The sequence below is a fragment of the Mandrillus leucophaeus genome, unplaced genomic scaffold (assembly GCF_000951045.1).
Source record: "Mandrillus leucophaeus isolate KB7577 unplaced genomic scaffold, Mleu.le_1.0 Scaffold920, whole genome shotgun sequence".
In the NCBI taxonomy this organism is placed as follows: Eukaryota; Metazoa; Chordata; class Mammalia; order Primates; family Cercopithecidae; genus Mandrillus; species Mandrillus leucophaeus.
In genome coordinates, this window is record NW_012110031.1 from 761591 (window position 1) to 782171 (window position 20581).

At 43.6% G+C, this 20581-nt stretch overlaps 1 protein-coding gene across 2 annotated transcripts; it reads left to right on the top strand.

The window, feature by feature from the left end:
• The first annotated feature begins 310 nt into the window (after positions 1 to 310).
• Positions 311 to 12562, top strand: EIF4G2 (eukaryotic translation initiation factor 4 gamma, 2). 2 transcript variants are annotated; one of them, XM_011969907.1, is made up of 23 exons: positions 311 to 1209; positions 1268 to 1287; positions 2194 to 2320; positions 2692 to 2757; positions 3545 to 3685; positions 4513 to 4615; positions 5084 to 5215; positions 5297 to 5363; positions 5450 to 5601; positions 5916 to 6026; positions 6211 to 6294; positions 6373 to 6471; positions 7059 to 7200; positions 7295 to 7455; positions 7806 to 7919; positions 8514 to 8639; positions 8788 to 8892; positions 8976 to 9191; positions 9275 to 9533; positions 9864 to 10068; positions 10186 to 10397; positions 10493 to 10614; positions 11731 to 12562. In XM_011969907.1, the coding sequence occupies exons 1-23, from the start codon at positions 1094 to 1096 to the stop codon at positions 11794 to 11796; spliced, it is 2946 nt and encodes a 981-aa protein (XP_011825297.1). In that variant the 5' UTR covers positions 311 to 1093; the 3' UTR covers positions 11797 to 12562. The 2 variants fall into 2 exon arrangements, 1 of the variants encoding a protein (XP_011825297.1); XR_001004884.1 differs by lacking the exons at positions 1268 to 1287; positions 5084 to 5215; positions 5297 to 5363; ... (13 more) ...; positions 10493 to 10614; positions 11731 to 12562 and having other exon boundaries at positions 446 to 853; positions 4513 to 4702.
• Positions 12563 to 20581: the final 8019 nt, after the last annotated feature.

The following is a 20581-nucleotide window of genomic DNA, read 5'->3' on the forward strand; positions in this document are numbered from 1 at the left end:
TCCCCACTACTCTCTGGGTTCCCTAAGGCTGCCGAAGCCGAGGACCTGGAATTGGGTAGTGTCCCGGCGCTGCGCCCGGGGGGCGCCAGGCCTCAACCCGACGGGCCCGGCCCCTGGAGAGGCCAGGCACGCGAGGGCAGCCACAGCTCCAAGGGGCGCCAAGAAAAGCAACGCTCACTCGCCACGCATAGGGCTCCGGGGAGGTAAGGGTGCGTTTTCTTCCCATATTCCCGGTGAGAAAACGAGGTCGGGAGAAAAGGGGATGATACAACTGGAGCATGGGATATCGACTCAGCGAACAAAGGGACTGGAGCAAGAAGCAGCAGCCACACCAACGCAGACTCAAAAGGGCTCTCCGGCTTTACGCACGCAGCCCACATCTCGGCAGCGCTCCGCGCCCCTTACGCCACTGGCTCAGCCTCAGAGACTTCGCGAATATGGCTTTGCGCACTGCGGCGGGGCTGCGCCGCAACCGAGCTCAGCCCTGTGGCTCCTCCCCGTTGCCCTGCGCGGATTGGTGGCAGACGGCAACCGGGCCGCTGATTGGGCGGCGAAGGAGCCATTCGGGGCGGCTCTGGTGGGTTCGGCTGCCCCAAGAGTGATAAGTTCGGCTTCAGACACGCCTCAGCGCCAGCAGTGAGTCGGAGCTCTATGGAGGTGGCGGTGGGTACCGGGTGGCGGCTGCAGCAGTGACTCCTCTGAGCTGAGTTTCAGGCCGTTCCCGACTCCTTCCTTCCCCTTCCCTCCCCCTTTTTTTTTTGTTTTCCGTTCCCCTTTCCCCTCCCTTCCCTATCCCCGACGACCGGATCCTGAGGAGGCAGCTGCGGTGGCAGCTGCTGACTTCTCGGTGAAGGTGAGTGGAGCCGCCGCCGCCGCCGCCGCCGAGTGGAGCGCTCTAAAATGGCCGCCGTCCCTGGCCGCTTCTTCTCGAGTGGTACAAAATGGCGGCCGCAGGCGGAGCCGGGTGGGGCGACCCTTTTTTAGCATTTCCTCTGCGCTTCAGACACCTGGAAAGTCTTGGCCTTTGTTATCTCTTCCTGTTGCTGACGGAGTAGAAGGAAAACGTCAGTGTTGGCCAGACCGCCGTGCGGTCATGGCCGGATGGCCGACCCCTGCAGGGCCGAGGCCGTGGCGGACCGAGGCACGGGTGTGCTGGGACGGCGAGGGAGCGCGGCTCGGACCGCGAGCGCCGAGGCGGGAGGCACGCGGGCCGGCAGGGAGGGCCCGGCCGTTGGCGCGGGACCAGGGAACCGCAGGTGTCCCGGAGCCCGGCCTCCCGGCGGGGAGGTGTGTAGGGCCTGGAGTCGGCGGGGCTGCCCTTTGAGGGGAGGAAAAGAGAGAGAGATGATTTCTGCTTCTTTTGTCAGCCGAGGAGGCCGTGGCGAGGCGGTTGTCAGTCCCAGGGGGATTTATGGGGCAGGATGGGGCCCGCTTGGAGGCGGCGGGTGGGCAGGAGGCCGCCTTCCTGCCTGGAGAACAAAGAGCTGGGCGCCGGGCCGGCGGGGGCGGCCTCAGCTGCTCCTCCCAGCCGAGCGACCCGCGGCCTCGCGGGGAGGTTGTCGGAAGCACTTCCCTAACTTGCGCCTGGGTGGGAGGAATGCTCCGCTCTTTTGTTCCCAGGAAGGGAAAAACGGGGCGGAGGTTCCTGCTGCCATGTTGTAGCCCAGGTCTTCCGCTTGCGAGTGCTAGCCCCGTACACCCGGCCCCCTCTCGCGCGTCTCTCCACGAGCTCTCCACGGGGAGGAGGCGAAAGGGTAGACAGGGGAAAACTGCTGAAGAGCTTTCGGAGAGACCTCATGCAGTCGCTGGCCTCCTCGTCGAGGCAGTAAAAATTCCTAGGGCAGACATTTTCCACGTGATGTTGCTCGTGTCTATAGTTAGATTTTTCTATTGATCTCAGTGCTCAGTTTTAAAGACAGTAGAATGTGGGTTTTTCAAAAGATTCGTTCTGAGCCGTTTGAAATACTCTTGTGTTCTACGAAGTCTCTTTGCATCCTTGAATACCGGGGAATTTCCAGGTGGCTAAACAAAATGTAATTGTCTATTTGTGTTTTGAGTACATTCTAGATTAGTCTTACAGATCTGCAATGCAGTGACAGTGCCAGGATCTGAAATACGTTATAATTGAATGAAGGCTTATAGATCTGTATGTTAGTTAGAAGTGTCTCATTTTGGTGCTCTTTCTCGTTCCAGGTATTTCATTTCTCCCATCCCCTCCCCTCCCCACCCCATCTATTAATATTATTCTTTTGAAGATTCTTCGTTGTCAAGCCGCCAAAGTGGAGAGTGCGATTGCAGAAGGGGGTGCTTCTCGTTTCAGGTATGTCTAGATTGATTTTGGGGAATCCTTTTGAAAAGGCCAGTCCCAAAACTTAGATACCATGGCAAATAATTCCGACTTAATGGGCTGCAATTTTCATTTGAAAAGTTCTTAAGTTTTCATTGACAGCCTTCTAAGAACTGCCATCTGAAGAATAAAATCAAGTATTTGCCTTTCCTTTGGGTCCCAGTTTAGTCTTCATTTGTAGCATAACATACGAACACTAAAATACAGGCCTGGCTACAGTCTGGGCAAAATAGCGAGACCCCCATCTCTACAAGAAAAGCAAAACACAAAATAGATGGTTTATTCTTTTTGAGTGAGACATTGTTGGGATACAGTAAACAAAAAAGTTTTTTTCTTTTAAATAGTGCTTCTTCGGGCGGAGGAGGAAGTAGGGGTGCACCTCAGCACTATCCCAAGACTGCTGGCAACAGGTGTGGTAAACGTGAAAAAAAAAACTGAGCTTTATTTAACAAATTAAGTTAAAAGTCTTTCCCGTGTGATGGTGTAATTAAGGCAATAGCCATCAAGACTCCTAATCTTAAGGGGCATGGTTTCTGTTGGGTATCCTAAATATAGAATATCAGCTCTTGATTATTCCTTAGCCAAATTATCTAAATGAGTTGAGACTCTCAAACTTACCTTTTTTCTTATTCTTTGGGTTATTTTTACTAATTTTTTTTCCGAAATTAGTAGCTGTTATTCCTACTAATTGGTATTAGTAAAGTGGTACACATGCAACATGGTCAGTAAAACATTAGAAAGTGTTCATTGGCAGCTGGTATAGTGGCTCACACCTGTAATCCCAGCAACAACTTGGGGAGGCAAAAGTGGGAGGATCGCTTGAGCCCAGGAGTTTGAGAGCAGCCTGGGCAACCCAGCAAGACCCTCTCTCTTTTAAAAAAAAAAAAAAAAATGTTAGTTTTCAAAATGTGATTCCTGGATCCACAGCGTTGATACTGGGAATATTTACTAGACATGCAAATTCTTAGGCCCCACCCCAAACCAGTGAAAGCAGAAACTGGGTGGGCCCAGCAATCTGTTTTAACAGGCCCTTCAGGTGATTCTGATGCACACTACCCTTACAGAACCACTGATCTCCAGAGTTGACTTTTTGGGAGGGGAAGTCGAGAAAGCCTAAATTACTTTCTCTGTTTGAGAGAATTTATGATGTTTAACATTTGTTGTGTGAAAATAAGTGTTATTGCTGATTTTTATTAGCGAGTTCCTGGGGAAAACCCCAGGGCAAAACGCTCAGAAATGGATTCCTGCACGAAGCACTAGACGAGATGACAACTCCGCAGCAAACAACTCCGCAAACGAAAAAGAACGACATGATGCAATCTTCAGGAAAGTAAGAGGGTAAGTTGGAAGGTCTGTTTTACTAAAAGATGGGAAATAGTATGAATTAACTGTGTTTGGTGTGTGTGCTGTACTACTAAGAAGGCAAGGGTACCTTGAACTAGCCAGGCACTGTGGCTCATGCCTGTAATCCCAGCACTTTGGGAGGCCAAGGTGGGCAGATCACTTGAGGTCAGGAGTTCAAGACCAGCCTGGCCAACATGTTGAAACTCCATCTCTACTAAAAATACAAAAATTAGCCGGGTGTAGTGGCAGGCGCCTGTTTTTCCAGCTACTAAAAAGGCTGAGGCAGGAGAATCACTTGAACACCCTACAGGTGGAGGTTTCAGTGAGCCAAGATCACACCACTGCACTCCAGCCTGGGTGACAGAACAAGACTGTCTCAAAAAAAAAGAAAAAATGTATCTTGAACGTTGTATTTTTGGGCTTACGGTTGCTTTTAGCCATCGGATTGCAATCCATAATCCTGTTGTGCTAACATTTGCGCTGGCTAAGGGAAGTGCTATGTTATTTAAGCCAGTGAAGCAGGGAATATAATGGTCTTAGTTCATGGTCTAGCCTTGATAATGAGATCTTTGCACTCTAACCTTGAGAAAGTGAGAAAGGATTCTTGTCAAACAGCTGGGAACCCCCCTATCTAATTCAAATCATTGTAATTAAAATAACAGGTTTATTTCAGCATTCCTTTGGTTTTAGACGAGTAAGAAAACATGTCTTGATTATTAAAGGGAGCAAGTGGAAGAAAAATCAGTATAATTTAAAAGCAGTTTTTCAATTCAAATTCTGTGTATTAGCTAACACTTAAAATGTAATTCCTTTTTCTCCAGCATACTAAATAAGCTTACTCCTGAAAAGTTTGACAAGCTATGCCTTGAGCTCCTCAATGTGGGTGTAGAGTCTAAACTCATCCTTAAAGGGGTCATACTGCTGGTAAGTTTTAAATATTGGCTTAACTCAAAAGGGAGAGGGAACTGTTTAACAAACTCAAGTTGTGTTTTTTTACACTTGGATTACTACTTAAAACCCTGAGGTGTGATTTTTGAATACTGATAGTGATTAGAAAGAACCACTGACTTCAGTAGCATTAGATTAAAGAGGTAAATGTTCATACTATGCTTGAAGAGATAAATGGTGGTGCTCAGCAAGCTCTTTGGTGGAAAACACCATATTTTGGTCTTGGAAATGCATTGTATGACAGTTTATGTAGACTTGAAAGTTTTGATATCCATGCCATTTTCTGACTGCCTGGAGAGATGGATGTCACTAGATGAGAACTGGTATAACTGGACATTTTTGGTACAGTGTAATAGCTAACATTTAGGTGGTTGTATTTTTCCTAAAGGAAGGGTTCTTGGAAGTAGTATTCGTATTTAGTTTAAGCAATGACATTTTCTGTAGATTGTGGACAAAGCCCTAGAAGAGCCAAAGTATAGCTCACTGTATGCTCAGCTATGTCTGCGATTGGCAGAAGATGCACCAAACTTTGATGGCCCAGCAGCAGAGGGTCAACCAGGACAGAAGCAAAGCACCGTAAGTGGTAGTTTTTGTTTGCTTGTTTTAAAGTTAACTTGAAAAATTTCCTTAAGGCATGACAAATGTCTTTTTTCCTAGACATTCAGACGCCTCCTAATTTCCAAATTACAAGATGAATTTGAAAACCGAACTAGAAATGTTGATGGTAAGACTTACAGTTGATACTAAGTAGTACTGTATATTTTCAGCTTAATTCTGAATGTTGTCTTACTTCATTGTTATTTTTTTCAGTCTATGATAAGCGTGAAAATCCCCTCCTCCCCGAGGAGGAGGAACAGAGAGCCATTGCTAAGATCAAGATGTTGGGAAACATCAAATTCATTGGAGAGCTTGGCAAGCTTGATCTTATTCACGAATCTATCCTTCATAAGTGCATCAAAACAGTAAGTGTGACGGGGAAGTTAGGCTTAGGTGAATGTAGTCAATCATTATTTAGGGGAAATGAGTCAGTTATTCATCTGAGAGGGAGGTTGACTAGTTAAATACAAATGGGCAACAAAATTTGCCAAACATAGAATAATAATTTGAAATATGTGGTGTTTGACAAAGTAGGGTTAGAACTGATCAGATTGGTAGAAAGCACTATACTAGATTCTGTAGGAACTGTGAATGAGTCAGTGCAAACGTAAAGGGAAAGTACTACGCCTAAACCAGAGTAACTGTAAAATTTTGTCACCACGGCATTTTATTCTTGCAGCTTTTGGAAAAGAAGAAGAGAGTCCAACTCAAAGATATGGGAGAGGATTTGGAGTGCCTCTGTCAGATAATGAGGACAGTGGGACCTAGATTAGACCATGAACGAGCCAAGGTATGTGTGTAGCTGATGGAAGCAGTACAAGTAGTTTGTCTTTAAATCAAGCTATTTATTTTTGTGACATCATAGGGGATTGCCATATTTAGCCATTAACTGGGTTGTAATCTAGAAGTCTTAAAACTGTAAATTGAACACATTTGCTTTAGCTCTTCCAATGAGTGTATTTTTCTCTTACCAGTCCTTAATGGATCAGTACTTTGCCCGAATGTGCTCCTTGATGTTAAGTAAGGAATTGCCAGCGAGGATTCGTTTCCTGCTGCAGGTAAAATTGGTTTCTTTAAATGTGTTGATAAGCTGAGTTTTTGGTTTAGGAATATTGAAATATATTTTTCAATTAAAGGATACCGTAGAGTTGCGAGAACACCATTGGGTTCCTCGCAAGGCTTTTCTTGACAATGGACCAAAGACGATCAATCAAATCCGTCAAGATGCAGTAAAAGTAAGATTGGGTTTTTGTTTTGTCACATAGACTTTGTGTTTGTAGAGTAGTATGGTATTCTTCCCCACCCACCCCGAACACTTGAGGGGTCTGTCTCATCTTAGTGGCGGAGCTTAATGTTTTTAGTGTCTTGTCTTCCATTTTTATTTTTTTACTTTTTGAGACGGAATTTCACACTGTCACCCAGGCTGGAGTGCAGTGGCACAGTCTCGATTCACTGCAACCTCTGCCTCCCAGGTTCAAGCGATCTCCTGCCTCAGCCTCCCCAGTAGCTGGGACTATAGGCCTGCGCCACCACAACCCACTAATTTTTTGTATTTTTAGTAGAGATGGTTCTACCATGTTGGCCAGGCTCGTCTTGAACTCCTGACCTCATGCAAACCAAGGCTTGGGCCTCCCAAAGTGCTGGGATTACAGATGTGAGCGACCATGCCCAGCCTTGTCTCCCATTTTTGGAAGAAGTTATTTACAGAAATAGCATAAATTATGGTTTTAATATTCTAGGTTTCCCCCCAGTTGCAAAAATTTTAGTTTTAAGTAAAATAGGGTCCAGAGACAAAAAGTGGTTATTCACTTCATTTCTAAAGGATCTAGGGGTGTTTATTCCTGCTCCCATGGCTCAAGGGATGAGAAGTGACTTCTTTCTGGAGGGACCGTTCATGCCACCCAGGATGAAAATAGATAGGGACCCACTTGGAGGACTTGCTGATATGTTTGGACAAATGCCAGGTAATTTTGAAAAAAACAATGGTTTCATTAAGCTGAAAAATCAGTTTAACTTTGTCAGTGGAGTTTTGAGAGTTGTCCGTATATGTATTTTAAGGTAGCGGAATTGGTACTGGTCCAGGAGTTATCCAGGATAGATTTTCACCCACCATGGGACGTCATCGTTCAAATCAACTGTTCAATGGCCATGGGGGACACATCATGCCTCCCACACAGTCGCAGTTTGGAGAGATGGGAGGCAAGTTTATGAAAAGCCAGGTAAGTAAGATTTGAGTGTTTAGGCAATAAGTGTTAAATTCTGCAATATATGTGATTTCATTTGCCGTTAAAACATGGAACTATTTTAGGAGTGTGCGTGTTTTCTAAACCATATCTGCAACATTTATTTCAAACTAAAATGTTTATCCTTAAGATTAATAAAGTATTAGTAAAATGACATCACTTTGACAGTTAGGTTAGATTTTTATTCTTCCCTGTTTCATCTTTTACTTTCTCTGGGCAGATTCAATTAAACTTTCTTTTTGGCTTGGCTCATCCCTTTGGTACTTGATTACCGTAATTTGTGGACCCCTTTTTATCTAGACTGACTTTCTCCTTTTCTGAAATAGGGGCTAAGCCAGCTCTACCATAACCAGAGTCAGGGACTCTTATCCCAGCTGCAAGGACAGTCGAAGGATATGCCACCTCGGTTTTCTAAGAAAGGACAGCTTAATGCAGATGAGGTACATTTGCCTATGTTACTTTATACCATAGTTTGTCAATTCAGAAATTTATTGCCCGATGATTATAAAAAGACGCGTTATTAAGAGGACTTAATGCTGGAGTTCTTTACATTTTTCTCTCTTTTCTGTACTTAATTTTTCTTTCTTTGAATGTCCAGCATCCTGTGAGTGAAGATTATGAGATATGAGGGCAAGTCTGCTAAAGTCTATTAGTTAGGGCAAGGAAAATGGTTGTCAAGATGTTGTGGTTTCTTTCTTTGTAAGTAGGGTGATTTAAGGATAAAACAAGGCATTTTCTAAACTGGCTAAATTTGCAGTTTTTTATTTGAATATTTTAGTCATGCTAATTCTAAGAGAATTCTCATAAATGTAAGATTTATAGTAGTATCTTACTACTGTATGCATCATCAGATCTTTAAATTTTTTGTCAAAAATTAAACCTGTTAATGTGGAGTGCCGCCTTTAGTTTTATAAAAAGCTTAATGTTTCTCTAGATTCTGTCATGTTTGTATAGGATTTTAGATATTGTATTTAATATGTTCACCAACTGCATGTTGTTAATTTAGTTATATTTTGATTTATTTTCAATTCCAGATTAGCCTGAGGCCTGCTCAGTCTTTCCTAATGAATAAAAACCAAGTGCCAAAGCTTCAGCCCCAGATAACTATGATTCCTCCTAGTGCACAACCACCACGCACTCAAACACCACCTCTGGGACAGGTACAGACCATAGTGTGATAGCATTTTCTGTTGTTCCATTATTTTCTAAAGATGACTGAAGACTTTTTTTTTCTAAATTTAGTATGTTCTTCCCCCTAACTTCATATTCCTTCTTTTAAAAAATGTCTTGTCATTGCTTGTTTTTTAGACACCTCAGCTTGGTCTCAAAACTAATCCACCACTTATCCAGGAAAAGCCTGCCAAGACCAGCAAAAAGCCACCGCCATCAAAGGAAGAACTACTTAAACTAACTGTAAGTTTCAAATATCCCATTTTAGTGTAATCAGCCTATATTTGAGATAGAGAAAACATTAAAGATACTTGTGTTCTTCACAGGAAACTGTTGTGACTGAATATCTAAATAGTGGAAATGCAAATGAGGCTGTCAATGGTGTAAGAGAAATGAGGGCTCCTAAACACTTTCTTCCTGAGATGTTAAGCAAAGTAATCATCCTGTCACTAGATAGAAGCGATGAAGATAAAGAAAAAGCAAGTTCTTTGATCAGTTTACTCAAACAGGAAGGGATAGCCACAAGTGACAACTTCATGCAGGTAGGACACTTTACTGATTGTGTGGTAAGAACTCTTACCACTCAAATTCGAGAACTGATAAACTGTTGTGTATTTCTTCTAAGGCTTTCCTGAATGTATTGGACCAGTGTCCCAAACTGGAGGTTGACATCCCCTTGGTGAAATCATATTTAGCACAGTTTGCAGCTCGTGCCATCATTTCAGAGCTGGTGAGCATTTCAGAACTAGCTCAACCACTAGAAAGTGGCACCCATTTTCCTCTCTTCCTACTTTGTCTTCAGCAATTAGCTAAATTACAAGATCGAGAATGGTTAACAGAACTTTTTCAACAAAGCAAGGTCAATATGCAGAAAATGCTCCCAGGTAAGAGAATGCTGACTTGTTTGTTTTGTTTTTTTAATAGTATATCTAGAGATTTTTAGTACCTCGAATGGATTTATGTAGGTCAGATGGTCTGATTGTACTGCTCAGATAATGATAAACATGCTGCAGATCTTACCAATAAAAAGATGTATGATTAAACTACTTTCATTTGATCCGTATATTGAGTTTTTTTCATTTGCTGGGTTGGCTCTCTATTCTGCTACATGAATCTTGTATACTTGGGGACATCATTTGTGAAGTTCTGTTCTCTGGACAGGACAACTTGGTAAAATGAACTTTTAGATTATGCAAGTGGTTTTGTCTCTTCAGAAATTGATCAGAATAAGGACCGCATGTTGGAGATTTTGGAAGGAAAGGGACTGAGTTTCTTATTCCCACTCCTCAAACTGGAGAAGGAACTGTTGAAGCAAATAAAGTTGGATCCATCCCCTCAAACCATATATAAATGGATTAAAGATAACATCTCTCCCAAACTTCATGTAGATAAAGGATTTGTGAACATCTTAATGACTAGGTAAGATGGTTTTCTATATGTAGTAATGTTTCATGTACTAGAAAAGAATGTCTACAAGGCAGGAGACTAAGCAAGAAAACTCACTGTTTGGTTCTAACAAGACCTCTTTCTGTCCAGCTTCTTACAGTACATTTCTAGTGAAGTAAACCCCCCCAGCGATGAAACAGATTCATCCTCTGCTCCTTCCAAAGAACAGTTAGAGCAGGAAAAACAACTACTTCTTTCTTTCAAGCCAGTAATGCAGAAATTTCTTCATGATCACGTTGATCTACAAGTCAGCGCCCTGTATGCTCTTCAGGTGCACTGCTACAACAGCAACTTCCCAAAAGGTGAGGGGACTTGTATCAGAGGAGTGGTGTGGGGCAAGTCTTAAATAGCACACTAAATAATGGGCTTACTACTTCTTTTTAATTTTTTTTTAAAGGCATGTTACTTCGCTTTTTTGTGCACTTCTATGATATGGAGATTATTGAAGAAGAAGCTTTCTTGGCTTGGAAAGAAGATATAACCCAAGAGTTTCCGGGAAAAGGCAAGGCTTTGTTCCAGGTAAGTCTTTTGTAAAAAATTTGGTCTGCTTATTTCATTTTGCTTGGTATTAACTTCAAGTTAAGAGCCTTTTTCAACTGAAATACAGGGAAGATAGTCCTAGTTAGTAGTTTTTCTTCACCCATACATTTCATTCTGCACTGTTTAAAGCTATGATTAAGTAAAGCTACACAGTGAATCAGTTCTAGTGGTGTATAAGATGTTAGAGGTAGCTAACAAGTTTTTCAAGGAGTATAGCTACTGATATAGATGGGAGTGACTGTACAATTTTCGATTTAAGATTTTTAAAAAACGTCAGTAAAGAGGAAATTGTAACTGGGCACGTGGCTCATGCCTGTAATCCTAGCACTTTTAAGAGACTGAGGTGGGAGGATCACTTGAACTCAGGAGTTCAAGACCAGCCTGGGCAGCAGAGTGAAACCCTGTCTTTAAAAAATATAAAAAATTAGCCAGACGTGGTGACATGTTCCTGTGGTCCTGGTCCCAGCTACTTGGGAGGATGTCTTGAGCCCAGGAGGCAGAGGTTGCAGTGAGCTGAGATCATAACACTGCACTCTAGCCTGGGCAACAGAGTAAGACTGTGTCTCAAAAAAAGAAAAGAACAGTTTAAATATATATTTATTTTTTAAAAAAGAGATGCTTTTGATTTCTCACAATTTAATTGTGTCTTATTGAATGAAATTGTAGCCCTAGGGGAGGAACATCAGGGCATTCTCAAATCACAGCGAATGCATTAATCACTTGAAGAGCAGTTTAAAAGTAGGTTCCAGGCCTAATCCCAGAGATTCTGGTTTAGTAGGTCTATGTACAAAATCCAGGGGATTCTCATGCTACTAGTTTTCCAGGGGGCCCAGGCTTTGAGAAACATTGGTCCTACAGCGCATCTTGCTACCTTTTTATTGCTGATTATAAACTAGATTCATGAGGCTCATCCGTGCAGGATTATATCTAGCTCTGTGTTGTCCCAAATCTGGAACTGTTTGTATAACTTAATATACAAATTGTTGTAAGGATGTCCTTGTTTCATATTCTAAAACTGTAGTACCACCTAAAACTTTCTGGATGGATTTCCATTTATATTGTGAACTATTTTAAGTTACAAATCTTAATTTATAGGTGAATCAGTGGCTAACCTGGCTAGAAACTGCTGAAGAAGAAGAATCAGAGGAAGAAGCTGACTAAAGAACCAGCCAAAGCCTTAAATTGTGCAAAACATACTGTTGCTATGATGTAACTGCATTTGACCTAACCACTGCGAAAATTCATTCCGCTGTAATGTTTTCACAATATTTAAAGCAGAAGCACGTCAGTTAGGATTTTCTTCTGCATAAGGTTTTTTTGTAGTGTAATGTCTTAATCATAGTCTACCATCAAATATTTTAGGAGTATCTTTAATGTTTAGATAGTATATTAGCAGCATGCAATAATTACATCATAAGTTCTCAAGCAGAGGCAGTCTATTGCAAGGACCTTCTTTGCTGCCAGTTATCATAGGCTGTTTTAAGTTAGAAAACTGAATAGCAACACTGAATACTGTAGAAATGCACTTTGCTCAGTAATACTTGAGTTGTTGCAATATTTGATTATCCATTTGGTTGTTACAGAAAAATTCTTAACTGTAATTGATGGTTGTTGCCGTAATAGTATATTGCCTGTATTTCTACCTCTAGTAATGGGCTTTATGTGCTAGATTTTAATATCCTTGAGCCTGGGCAAGTGCACAAGTCTTTTTAAAAGAAACATGGTTTACTTGCACAAAACTGATCAGTTTTGAGAGATCGTTAATGCCCTTGAAGTGGTTTTTGTGGGTGTGAAACAAATGGTGAGAATTTGAATTGGTCCCTCCTATTATAGTATTGAAATTAAGTCTACTTAATTTATCAAGTCATGTTCATGCCCTGATTTTATATACTTGTATCTATCAATAAACATTGTGATACTTGATGTAGTGATGTGTGGCTGGCTGTAAATGGCATCGACAATCTGGGAGAACAGTCAGCTTTGTTGTTGAGGTATAGGAGACCCACCTTAGTTTGACTTACGGGCTTTCAAATGTTTGTTTTTCTGCTGTACAAGCCTGAGTTCCAGAAGGAATTTTTAGACTCTTCATGATGAGACCCAAGATTTAATTAAGGTGGTTATTTTCCTTTGAGTTACTAAAACTAACCAATATAAATGATTTTTATAATCAAAGATTACAAGTCTCATGAATGTGGAGGAACATTGCTACACATAGCAACTACAATTTGTTGACATTTATCTTTTGTCAGACTGAAATACATGATGATGTCTGGATAAGCTTAGCTGTCCTGTAAGCATCATTCCCAGTAGCTGCCCCTGAATGTCCAGGAAGATCCCTGCTTCCCCTGGAAAAATTCCATTGTCCCAATAAAATTGACTTTTGATTCAACTTAAACCTCTGCATGTTTTCCAAAAGCACATATAAAGGATTTCCCTCCAGCCCTGGAACATTCTGACAATCCTAGGGTTACTTCTAACATTGGCATGGATGAGGACTCTTGAAGTGTGCTACTGGAGTTCTGGTTGATGTCAACACCGAAGAACAACCTGTTGGTGATGGGGGAGACCCTCAAGGCAAATGATCACTGCTGAACCCATCAGAAACTTGAAGTCAGAAGAGGCTGCCTGCACATGCTCCTACGGGTGGTGGGCAGAGCCAATCAATGTTTTTCTGTCTGTCTTGGGCCAGGGAAGCTAAACCTTGTGTTATGGTACCTTGTTAAAGTCATAAGCTTTTGGTGAGTACTTTGAGTACAGCAAAATTAAGGCTAAGCAGAGATTTGTATGAACCTACTTGAGATTTTAAAAGAGCTGTAAGTTGTTTATCTGCCCAACCTTCCCCACCAAGGGGAGGAAACTAATTTTTAACCTAGCAAAAGGCGCAAGTGGTTAGACAGATGGATCAGCTATTCAATTCCTCTTATTGCTGGAATTTCCCCAATTCAGCCAGGGTATCAGACTAAAGGAAGTGTTAGACTTGGCCGGAAGTGTTAAACTTGGGCCGGGTGCAGTGGCTTGCGCCTATAATCCCAGCAGTTTGGGAGGCCAAGGTGGGTGGATGACCTGAGGTTGGAGTTCAAGACCAGGCTGGCCAACATGGAGAAACCCTGTACTCTTCCAGAAAAATACAAAATTAGCCGGGCGTGGCGGTGCATGCCTGCAATCCCAGTGACTTGGGAGGCTGAGGCAGGAGAATCACTTGAACCTGGGAGGCGGAGGTTGCGGTGAGTCAAGATGGCACCATTGCACTCCAGCTAAGCAACAAGAGCGAAACTCCGTCTCAATAAAAAACTAAACCCAGTGCGTAGTGGTTTGTTATTGCTTACAGAATCATGCTTTAACCTTACCACCACATATGTGTCAAGAGCTACTCAAAATAACCTGTAGAGAATGTATAATACTGCTGCTACCTTGTTCTAAAGACACCTAACAGTGCACTTTATAACCTGCCATACTGTGGAATGGCAGTATTTGGATATAATTGGGATGTACCTTGCACGATGGCCAAGGTCTTTAGTATCAGCATGCAGTGACTAATTTTCATTCACTTCGTGGTGACTTCAAAATAAGATTGCACATCTTGACTGCCCCCAATTTTTTTCCTTTATATACTGCAAAATTGAAAGTTGTCCAATTTTGCCCATTCTTAAGCCTCAGTAGGGCTTCACCCCCCAGGTTCCCCACACCAAAATTTTCTCAGGGTCACCAGTAACTCCATATATCTAGTAGGTTTTGTTCCTCCTGTAGGCAGCATTTGACAAGTTGGACTCATTCCTTGAAAGTGTTAACTTGTTCCCAGGACACCTCCTTTTTCTTGCTTTTCAGTTTCCAATGGGAGATGCCTGATCTCAACACTTTTTCAGTTGCTGTCATACTCTGCATCCAGTCTAGCATCAAATCATGTTGATTGCATTCCAAACATTTTAGAAATTGAACAACTTGCTTCTTCAACCACCACCCTCATTTCTCACCTAGGTACCACAGTAGCCTTAACTGGCCTTCCTGCTTAGCCCTCGCCTCCATTTTGTCTTCTCAACACAGCACCACTTGGCTCAAAACCCACCAAATGGCTTCCCACCTAGTGGGATTTTTATGTCAAAATACTTAATTCGGTCTACATCGCCCTGCATCTGATTTCCTTACCCCTCTCCCCATCGTTGCCCCACGACCTGTTTCTCTGATCTAATTTCCTACTGCTGGCACTTAATCCTTCTGCTCCCACCACACTGGCCTTGCTGCTCCTAGGACATGCCAAGCATCTTCTTACCTTGGAGGTTTTATGTTCCTCCTTTCTTCTGGATAACTGGATGACTGGCTTTCTCCCCTTCCTCAGGTCTTGGCTCAAACGTCACTTTTATTAGTAAAGTCCTCATTGTCAATTCTGATAACCTCCTGCAGATCATAAAGGGCAGGAAAGAAATTCACATATATTTTAAAAACTAAGCACATCCTCATCCCTCTTTTTGTATCTCCATGTCTCATTACATGACATACTGCATGTTTATATCTGATTCCTGCTAGAATATGAACAGCATGAAGTATTTGACAGTTTTTTTCACTGCTGCATTTCCAGCATCTAGAACAGTGCCCAGTAAACACTCAAATATTTGTTCAACCTAATCATGAATTAATAAAATTATCCTACATGGCAGGATGTGGACATAGAGGAAAGAACCTAATCATGAATTAATAAAATTATCCTACATGGCAGGATGTGGACATAGAGGAAAGAAGTAGTGGAAAGACCTCAGACTCAAGTTGTAGATCGATCTAGGGATAATCTCTACCACTTACAAGCAGGGTGATCTTAGGTAAGATTTTTTTATCTGAGTCTTGATTATTTTAGAAACTGTTTTAGAAAATTTAGCTTGGGCAACATGGGGAAACTCCGTGTCTACAAAAAAAAAAAAAAAAACTTTGCTGGGTGTGGTGGTGCACACCTGTAGTCCCAGCTACTCAGGAGGCTGAGGTGGGAGGATCACCTGAGCCCAGGGGGTCGAGGCTGCAGTGAGCCATGATCGCGTCACTACACTCCAGCCTGGGCAACAAAGCGAGACCCTGTCTCAAATGAATGAATGAAAACGTGGCTAACGTGCAGCTGTAGTTCCAGCTACTCTGAAGGCTGAGGTGGGAGGATTGCTTGAGCCCAAGAGTTTGCAGCTGCAGCGAACTATGATGGTGCCACTGCACTCCAGCCTGGGAGACAGAGCAAGACCCTGTCTCAAAAATTTAAAAAACAAAAACAAAAAACAAAAACAAAACAAAAAAAACTGTACAGGGTTAATACTTAAGGATTGTCATGAGAGCTAGACAAGTTAACATGTGAAAGTCAATAGGGAGAGCATCCCATATAGCAGCCCAATAGATATGAATGTCACCCTCCCAGTAGCCTTTCTAAGATTCCTCCCCAGGAGAACTGCTTCCATCTTCTGAACTAACAAGATCACTGGCTAGATCTAATTGAAGGGTATAGCTCAGACTTACTTGATCAATCAAAAGCATTCACCAGTTGACTTTCCTCTTTCCTACTTTGTTTTTCTCCCAGCTTCTCAGTCTCCTTTAAAGGCCCTCTTTTGTCACCTGGCCCCTGAATGTTGCTGTTCTGCCTCCCTTCTTCAACACGGTCATTCACTTCTGAGGATTCGATTACCAGCTAACCGCTGATGACACTTGTATCTTCAGCCCAAACCCCTTTCCAGAATGTCAAACTCGCACATCCAACCAGTCCCTGGACAGTTTTTCTGAATGTGCCACAAGCACTTCAAACTCAATATTCATCCCTAAACTCTTTGCAGCAAACCAACACTCCCTCCCTTTCTAACTCTGGAACCATAGCCTCATGCAAACCAGAAACGAGTCACTTTCTCACTAGCTTAAGACACAATTTCCAAGCAAAGCTCTCCAAGAATATGCAAGAGCCCTGGACGAGGAGACACCTGAGCACAGGGCAGAGAGTAGCGGACACAGGACATTGAAGTTCCACAGCCTGCCCCGCCCCGCAGCCCTGCCCTCGCCTGTCCTGACCCAGCAGGAGCGCAGGGCGCTGAGCTGGACCCAGGTCCCCAACCGATCAGCAACGCTGTCCCACAGCGCCCTCTGCCGGGCTGCCGGGAGACCACCCCTGGAAGGAGGGTGGGGTTGCAAGGCTCTGGCCCTTGTCCTGTACAGCCCACGCGGAGGCAAGACCGAGACCCACCGGTCACGCTCATGGAGAGGGGGAATGAGAATGTTGCCCTGGGTTTGGTCTCCTGTCAGCGGAGACGATGTGACTGGTAAATGAGCAGTGGCTCCTCTAAAGGTGCTCTGGTCAGCTGCGCAGCACGCAAAGCCACACCACAGAGCAGAGCGCAGGCCCCAGCTTCCCGGGTCATCAGTTTTGGGAGCCTAGGCCAATCGCTGCACCTTCCCAGGCTCTATTTGACTTACCTGTGACATTATCCTTGGTCTGCCCAGCTCTCCGGTGCGTTTCGAAGGGCCGCATCGCCAGGTATGGAACAGCAGTGATGGACAGCTGTGGAACTGTTCTGCAAGTCCATGCGTCTCGCAAATATGTACTGAGTACAGATTTGCCAGGGGCTACTCCAGGGGCAGAGATGTAACAGTAATGAGACAGTCTTCTTTCGGAACAAAGTTTCTGGGTGATAGCAGAGAGACAGTAAATCAACACACGTACAGCGCCGGGCAGTAAAAAGTGCTGTATGTAGAGATGCAGAATAAGGGCTAGGCAGTGGAGTGAGCGCTGCTTGAAAGAGGGGTTCCGGGACGGCCTCAGGAGGAGGTGGCCTTCGAGCAAAGATCTAAGAGATGCCAGGGAGTGAACTCTACAGCCATCTGGAGGAAGAGCATTCCTGGCAGAGGGGATGCCAAGCTGGAGGCCCTGAGATTGGGAATGCACCTGGCCTGTCTGAGGAACAATCTGGCCAAGCAGAGGGCAAGGGCGCTGGTCAATGCAGAGAACTAGTCAGACCCAGTAAGGACTTTGGCTTTTATGCTGAGTGAGATGGGCCGTCTTTGGAGGATTGCTTTTTATCATTTGTTAGTATCAATCTTCATTAAGATCAGCCAGTGCCTGCACTGCATCTTGAGCTCTAGGGCATATTATGATTACTGTAACTAATGTTTACGAGGAGTTAACATATGCCAGGCTGCACCAAGTGTATCAGGGTAGTCATCCCTTGTAATCATCCCAACATCCTTGAGGCAGGTGCTTCACTATCTCCCTTCCCTATCCCCATATCTGAGCCCCAAACTCAGGCTCAGAGAAGCAAAGCACCTGCCCAAGATCTTTCATGTATTTGGCAAGTAGTTATGAATGCTTTTTCTGCACTGTATTAGGCCGTTTTCACACTGCTATAAAGAAATACCTGAGACTTGGTAATTTATTTTTTTAAAAAAGAGGTTTAATTGACTTACAGTTCCACATGTTTGGGGAGGCTTCAGGAAACTTGCAATCACAGGAGAAAGTGAAGGGGAAGCAGGCACCTTCCTCACAAGGCAACGAGAGAAAGAGTGTGAAGGAGGAACTGTCAAACATAAAACCATCAGATCTCCTTGTGAGAACTCCCTATCATGAGAACAGCATGGGGGAAACCGCTCCCTATTGAATCACCTCCCACCGGGTCCCTCCTTCGACATGTGGGGATTATGGGGATTACAATTTGAGATGAAGTGAGTTTTGGGTGAGGATACAGAGCCACACCATATCATGCATGCTGTTTTTAAGTACTGGGCCACACATTTATTAAGTCATGGGGTGGTGATTCAAACCCTGCACTGTAACTTAGGGGCCAGTGTTTATACCAGATACACCAAAATGCATGTTGGGGTGGGGGACAGAAACTGAAGAGAGAAAGTAAAGGGCCCGTTGCAGAGGCAATGAGCTCCTCATGCTTGGAAGTGTAACCAAGGTGGAATGAGCGCAGGGAGGGACAGGCACTTCTGAGGGTTGGGGCGTAGGACCTGAGGTGAGGAAGAATCAGCCCCTAATCCTTCTGTCATGGGTTGAATTATGTCCCCAGCCCCCAGAGATATATGCTGATGTCCTAACTCCAGGTACCAGTGAATGTGACCTTCCTATTTGGAAATAAGGTCTTTGCAGATGTAATCAAGTCATTAGAGGAGGCCCTAATCTGATATAATGGTGTCCTTATAATAAGAGAAGTGGCACACAGACATGCAGGGTGAACGCCACATGATAGGGGCAGAGATTGGAGTGACGCCTCTACAAGCTAAGGACTGCCAAGGTTTGCCAGCAATGCTAGCAGCTAGGAGAGAGAAGTGGACAGATCCTCTCTAGAGCCTTCTGATGCTCTGCTGACACCTTGATTTTGGACTTCTAGTCTCCAGAACAATGAGAGAATACGTTTTTGTGGTTCAAGCCACCCCGTTTGTGCTACTTCATTACGGTAGTCCTAGGAAACTAATACATTGCCCCCAACCCCAGCACCATCACTTCCATCCAGGGCCACCGTGCCCTCCGGCTCTGTCCCTTCCTCTCTCCTCCCCATCAGCTGCTTCACAACTCAGCTGGGTGCAGAAAGGTGAGGGAAGGGCTTGGATGAGCTAGTAAATAAGATGAGTAAATGAATGAGCAGTGGAGCTCTATTTTGTGCTGAGAAAACTTCTTTGAAGAAAATTAGTAATCAACTTTAGTACTAAAAAATTAGAAAATAAGCCAAAAGAAAAGATATAAAGCTAAGCATATTAAAATTTTTCATAATTTGGGGTGAGGTGACTTTTCTTTTTCTTTTCTTTTCTTTTTCTTTTTCTTCTTCTTTTTTTTTTTTTTTTGAGACAGAGTCTCCCTCTTTCTTCTAGGCTGGAGTGTAATGGCATGACCTCGGCTGACTGAAACCTCCACCTCCTGGGTTCAAGCAATTCTCCTTGCCTCAGCCTCCCGAGTAGCTGGGATTACAGGCACCCATCACAATGCCCAGCTAATTTTTGTATTTTTTAGTAGAGACGGGGTTTTGCCATGTTGGTCAGGTTGGTCTTGAACTCCTAACCTCAGGTGATCTGCCCGCCTCAGCCTCCCAAAGTGCTGGGATTACAGGCATGAGTCACCATGCCCGGACTAGGGTGAGGTGACTTTTCTAAGCATGTTACTTGGGGAAGTTCAGATTCTGTGGGGCCTGAAGTTTATATTTGCCAGGTGGGGGGTGGGGGTGGGGCGGGGGTCTCTTTAGGAAAAAGGAAACAAAATCACAAATGAAAAATTAGGTGCAGCCTTGGAAGAGGCCCAGGCAAGTGAGGGACCCTGATGCCTAAGCTTTAACTTCATGGAACATCTATTTCTTTGTGAAAAAAATATACTTATCCAGAAACCATGAAGGGAAATGTTGACAGATTTGCCTATTAATCTGTTTGTCCCAAAATGTTATAAAGGATAAATTAAAATATTTGCCATGTGCACAATAAAGGGTTAACCACAAAAAGCTCTTTAAAAAAATCAGTGGGAAAAAAAGACTAACCTTTTTGAACTCTGACTATATTATTCTCAGAACAGTCTTGGGATGTAGACATTGTTATCCCAATTTAAACAGTAGGACATCGAAGCTGAGGGGGATGGAGCCATTGTTCAAAGTCACATCATTTGTCAGAGGAAGAGCTAGGATTTAGAGTTCGAATAACTCTAAAGCCTGCATTTTTTCTATTACAGCAGTCAAAATTGGAGCTGATTTCCAAAGATGGGGGAAATAAAACAAAATGTGGCAACCTATAAATACCTGCAGGTTTGGTTTGGTTTTGCTTTTATTTTGTTTGGAGACAGGGTCTCATTCTGTTGCTCAGGCTGGAGAGCAGTGGCACAATCTCAGCTTACTGAAGCCTCAACCTCTTGGGGTCAAATGATTCTCCCACCACAGCCTCTCAAGTAGCTGGGACTATAGGTGGGCCACCATGCCCGGCTCATTTTTTGTAGAGACGGGGTTTCTCCATGTTGCCCAGG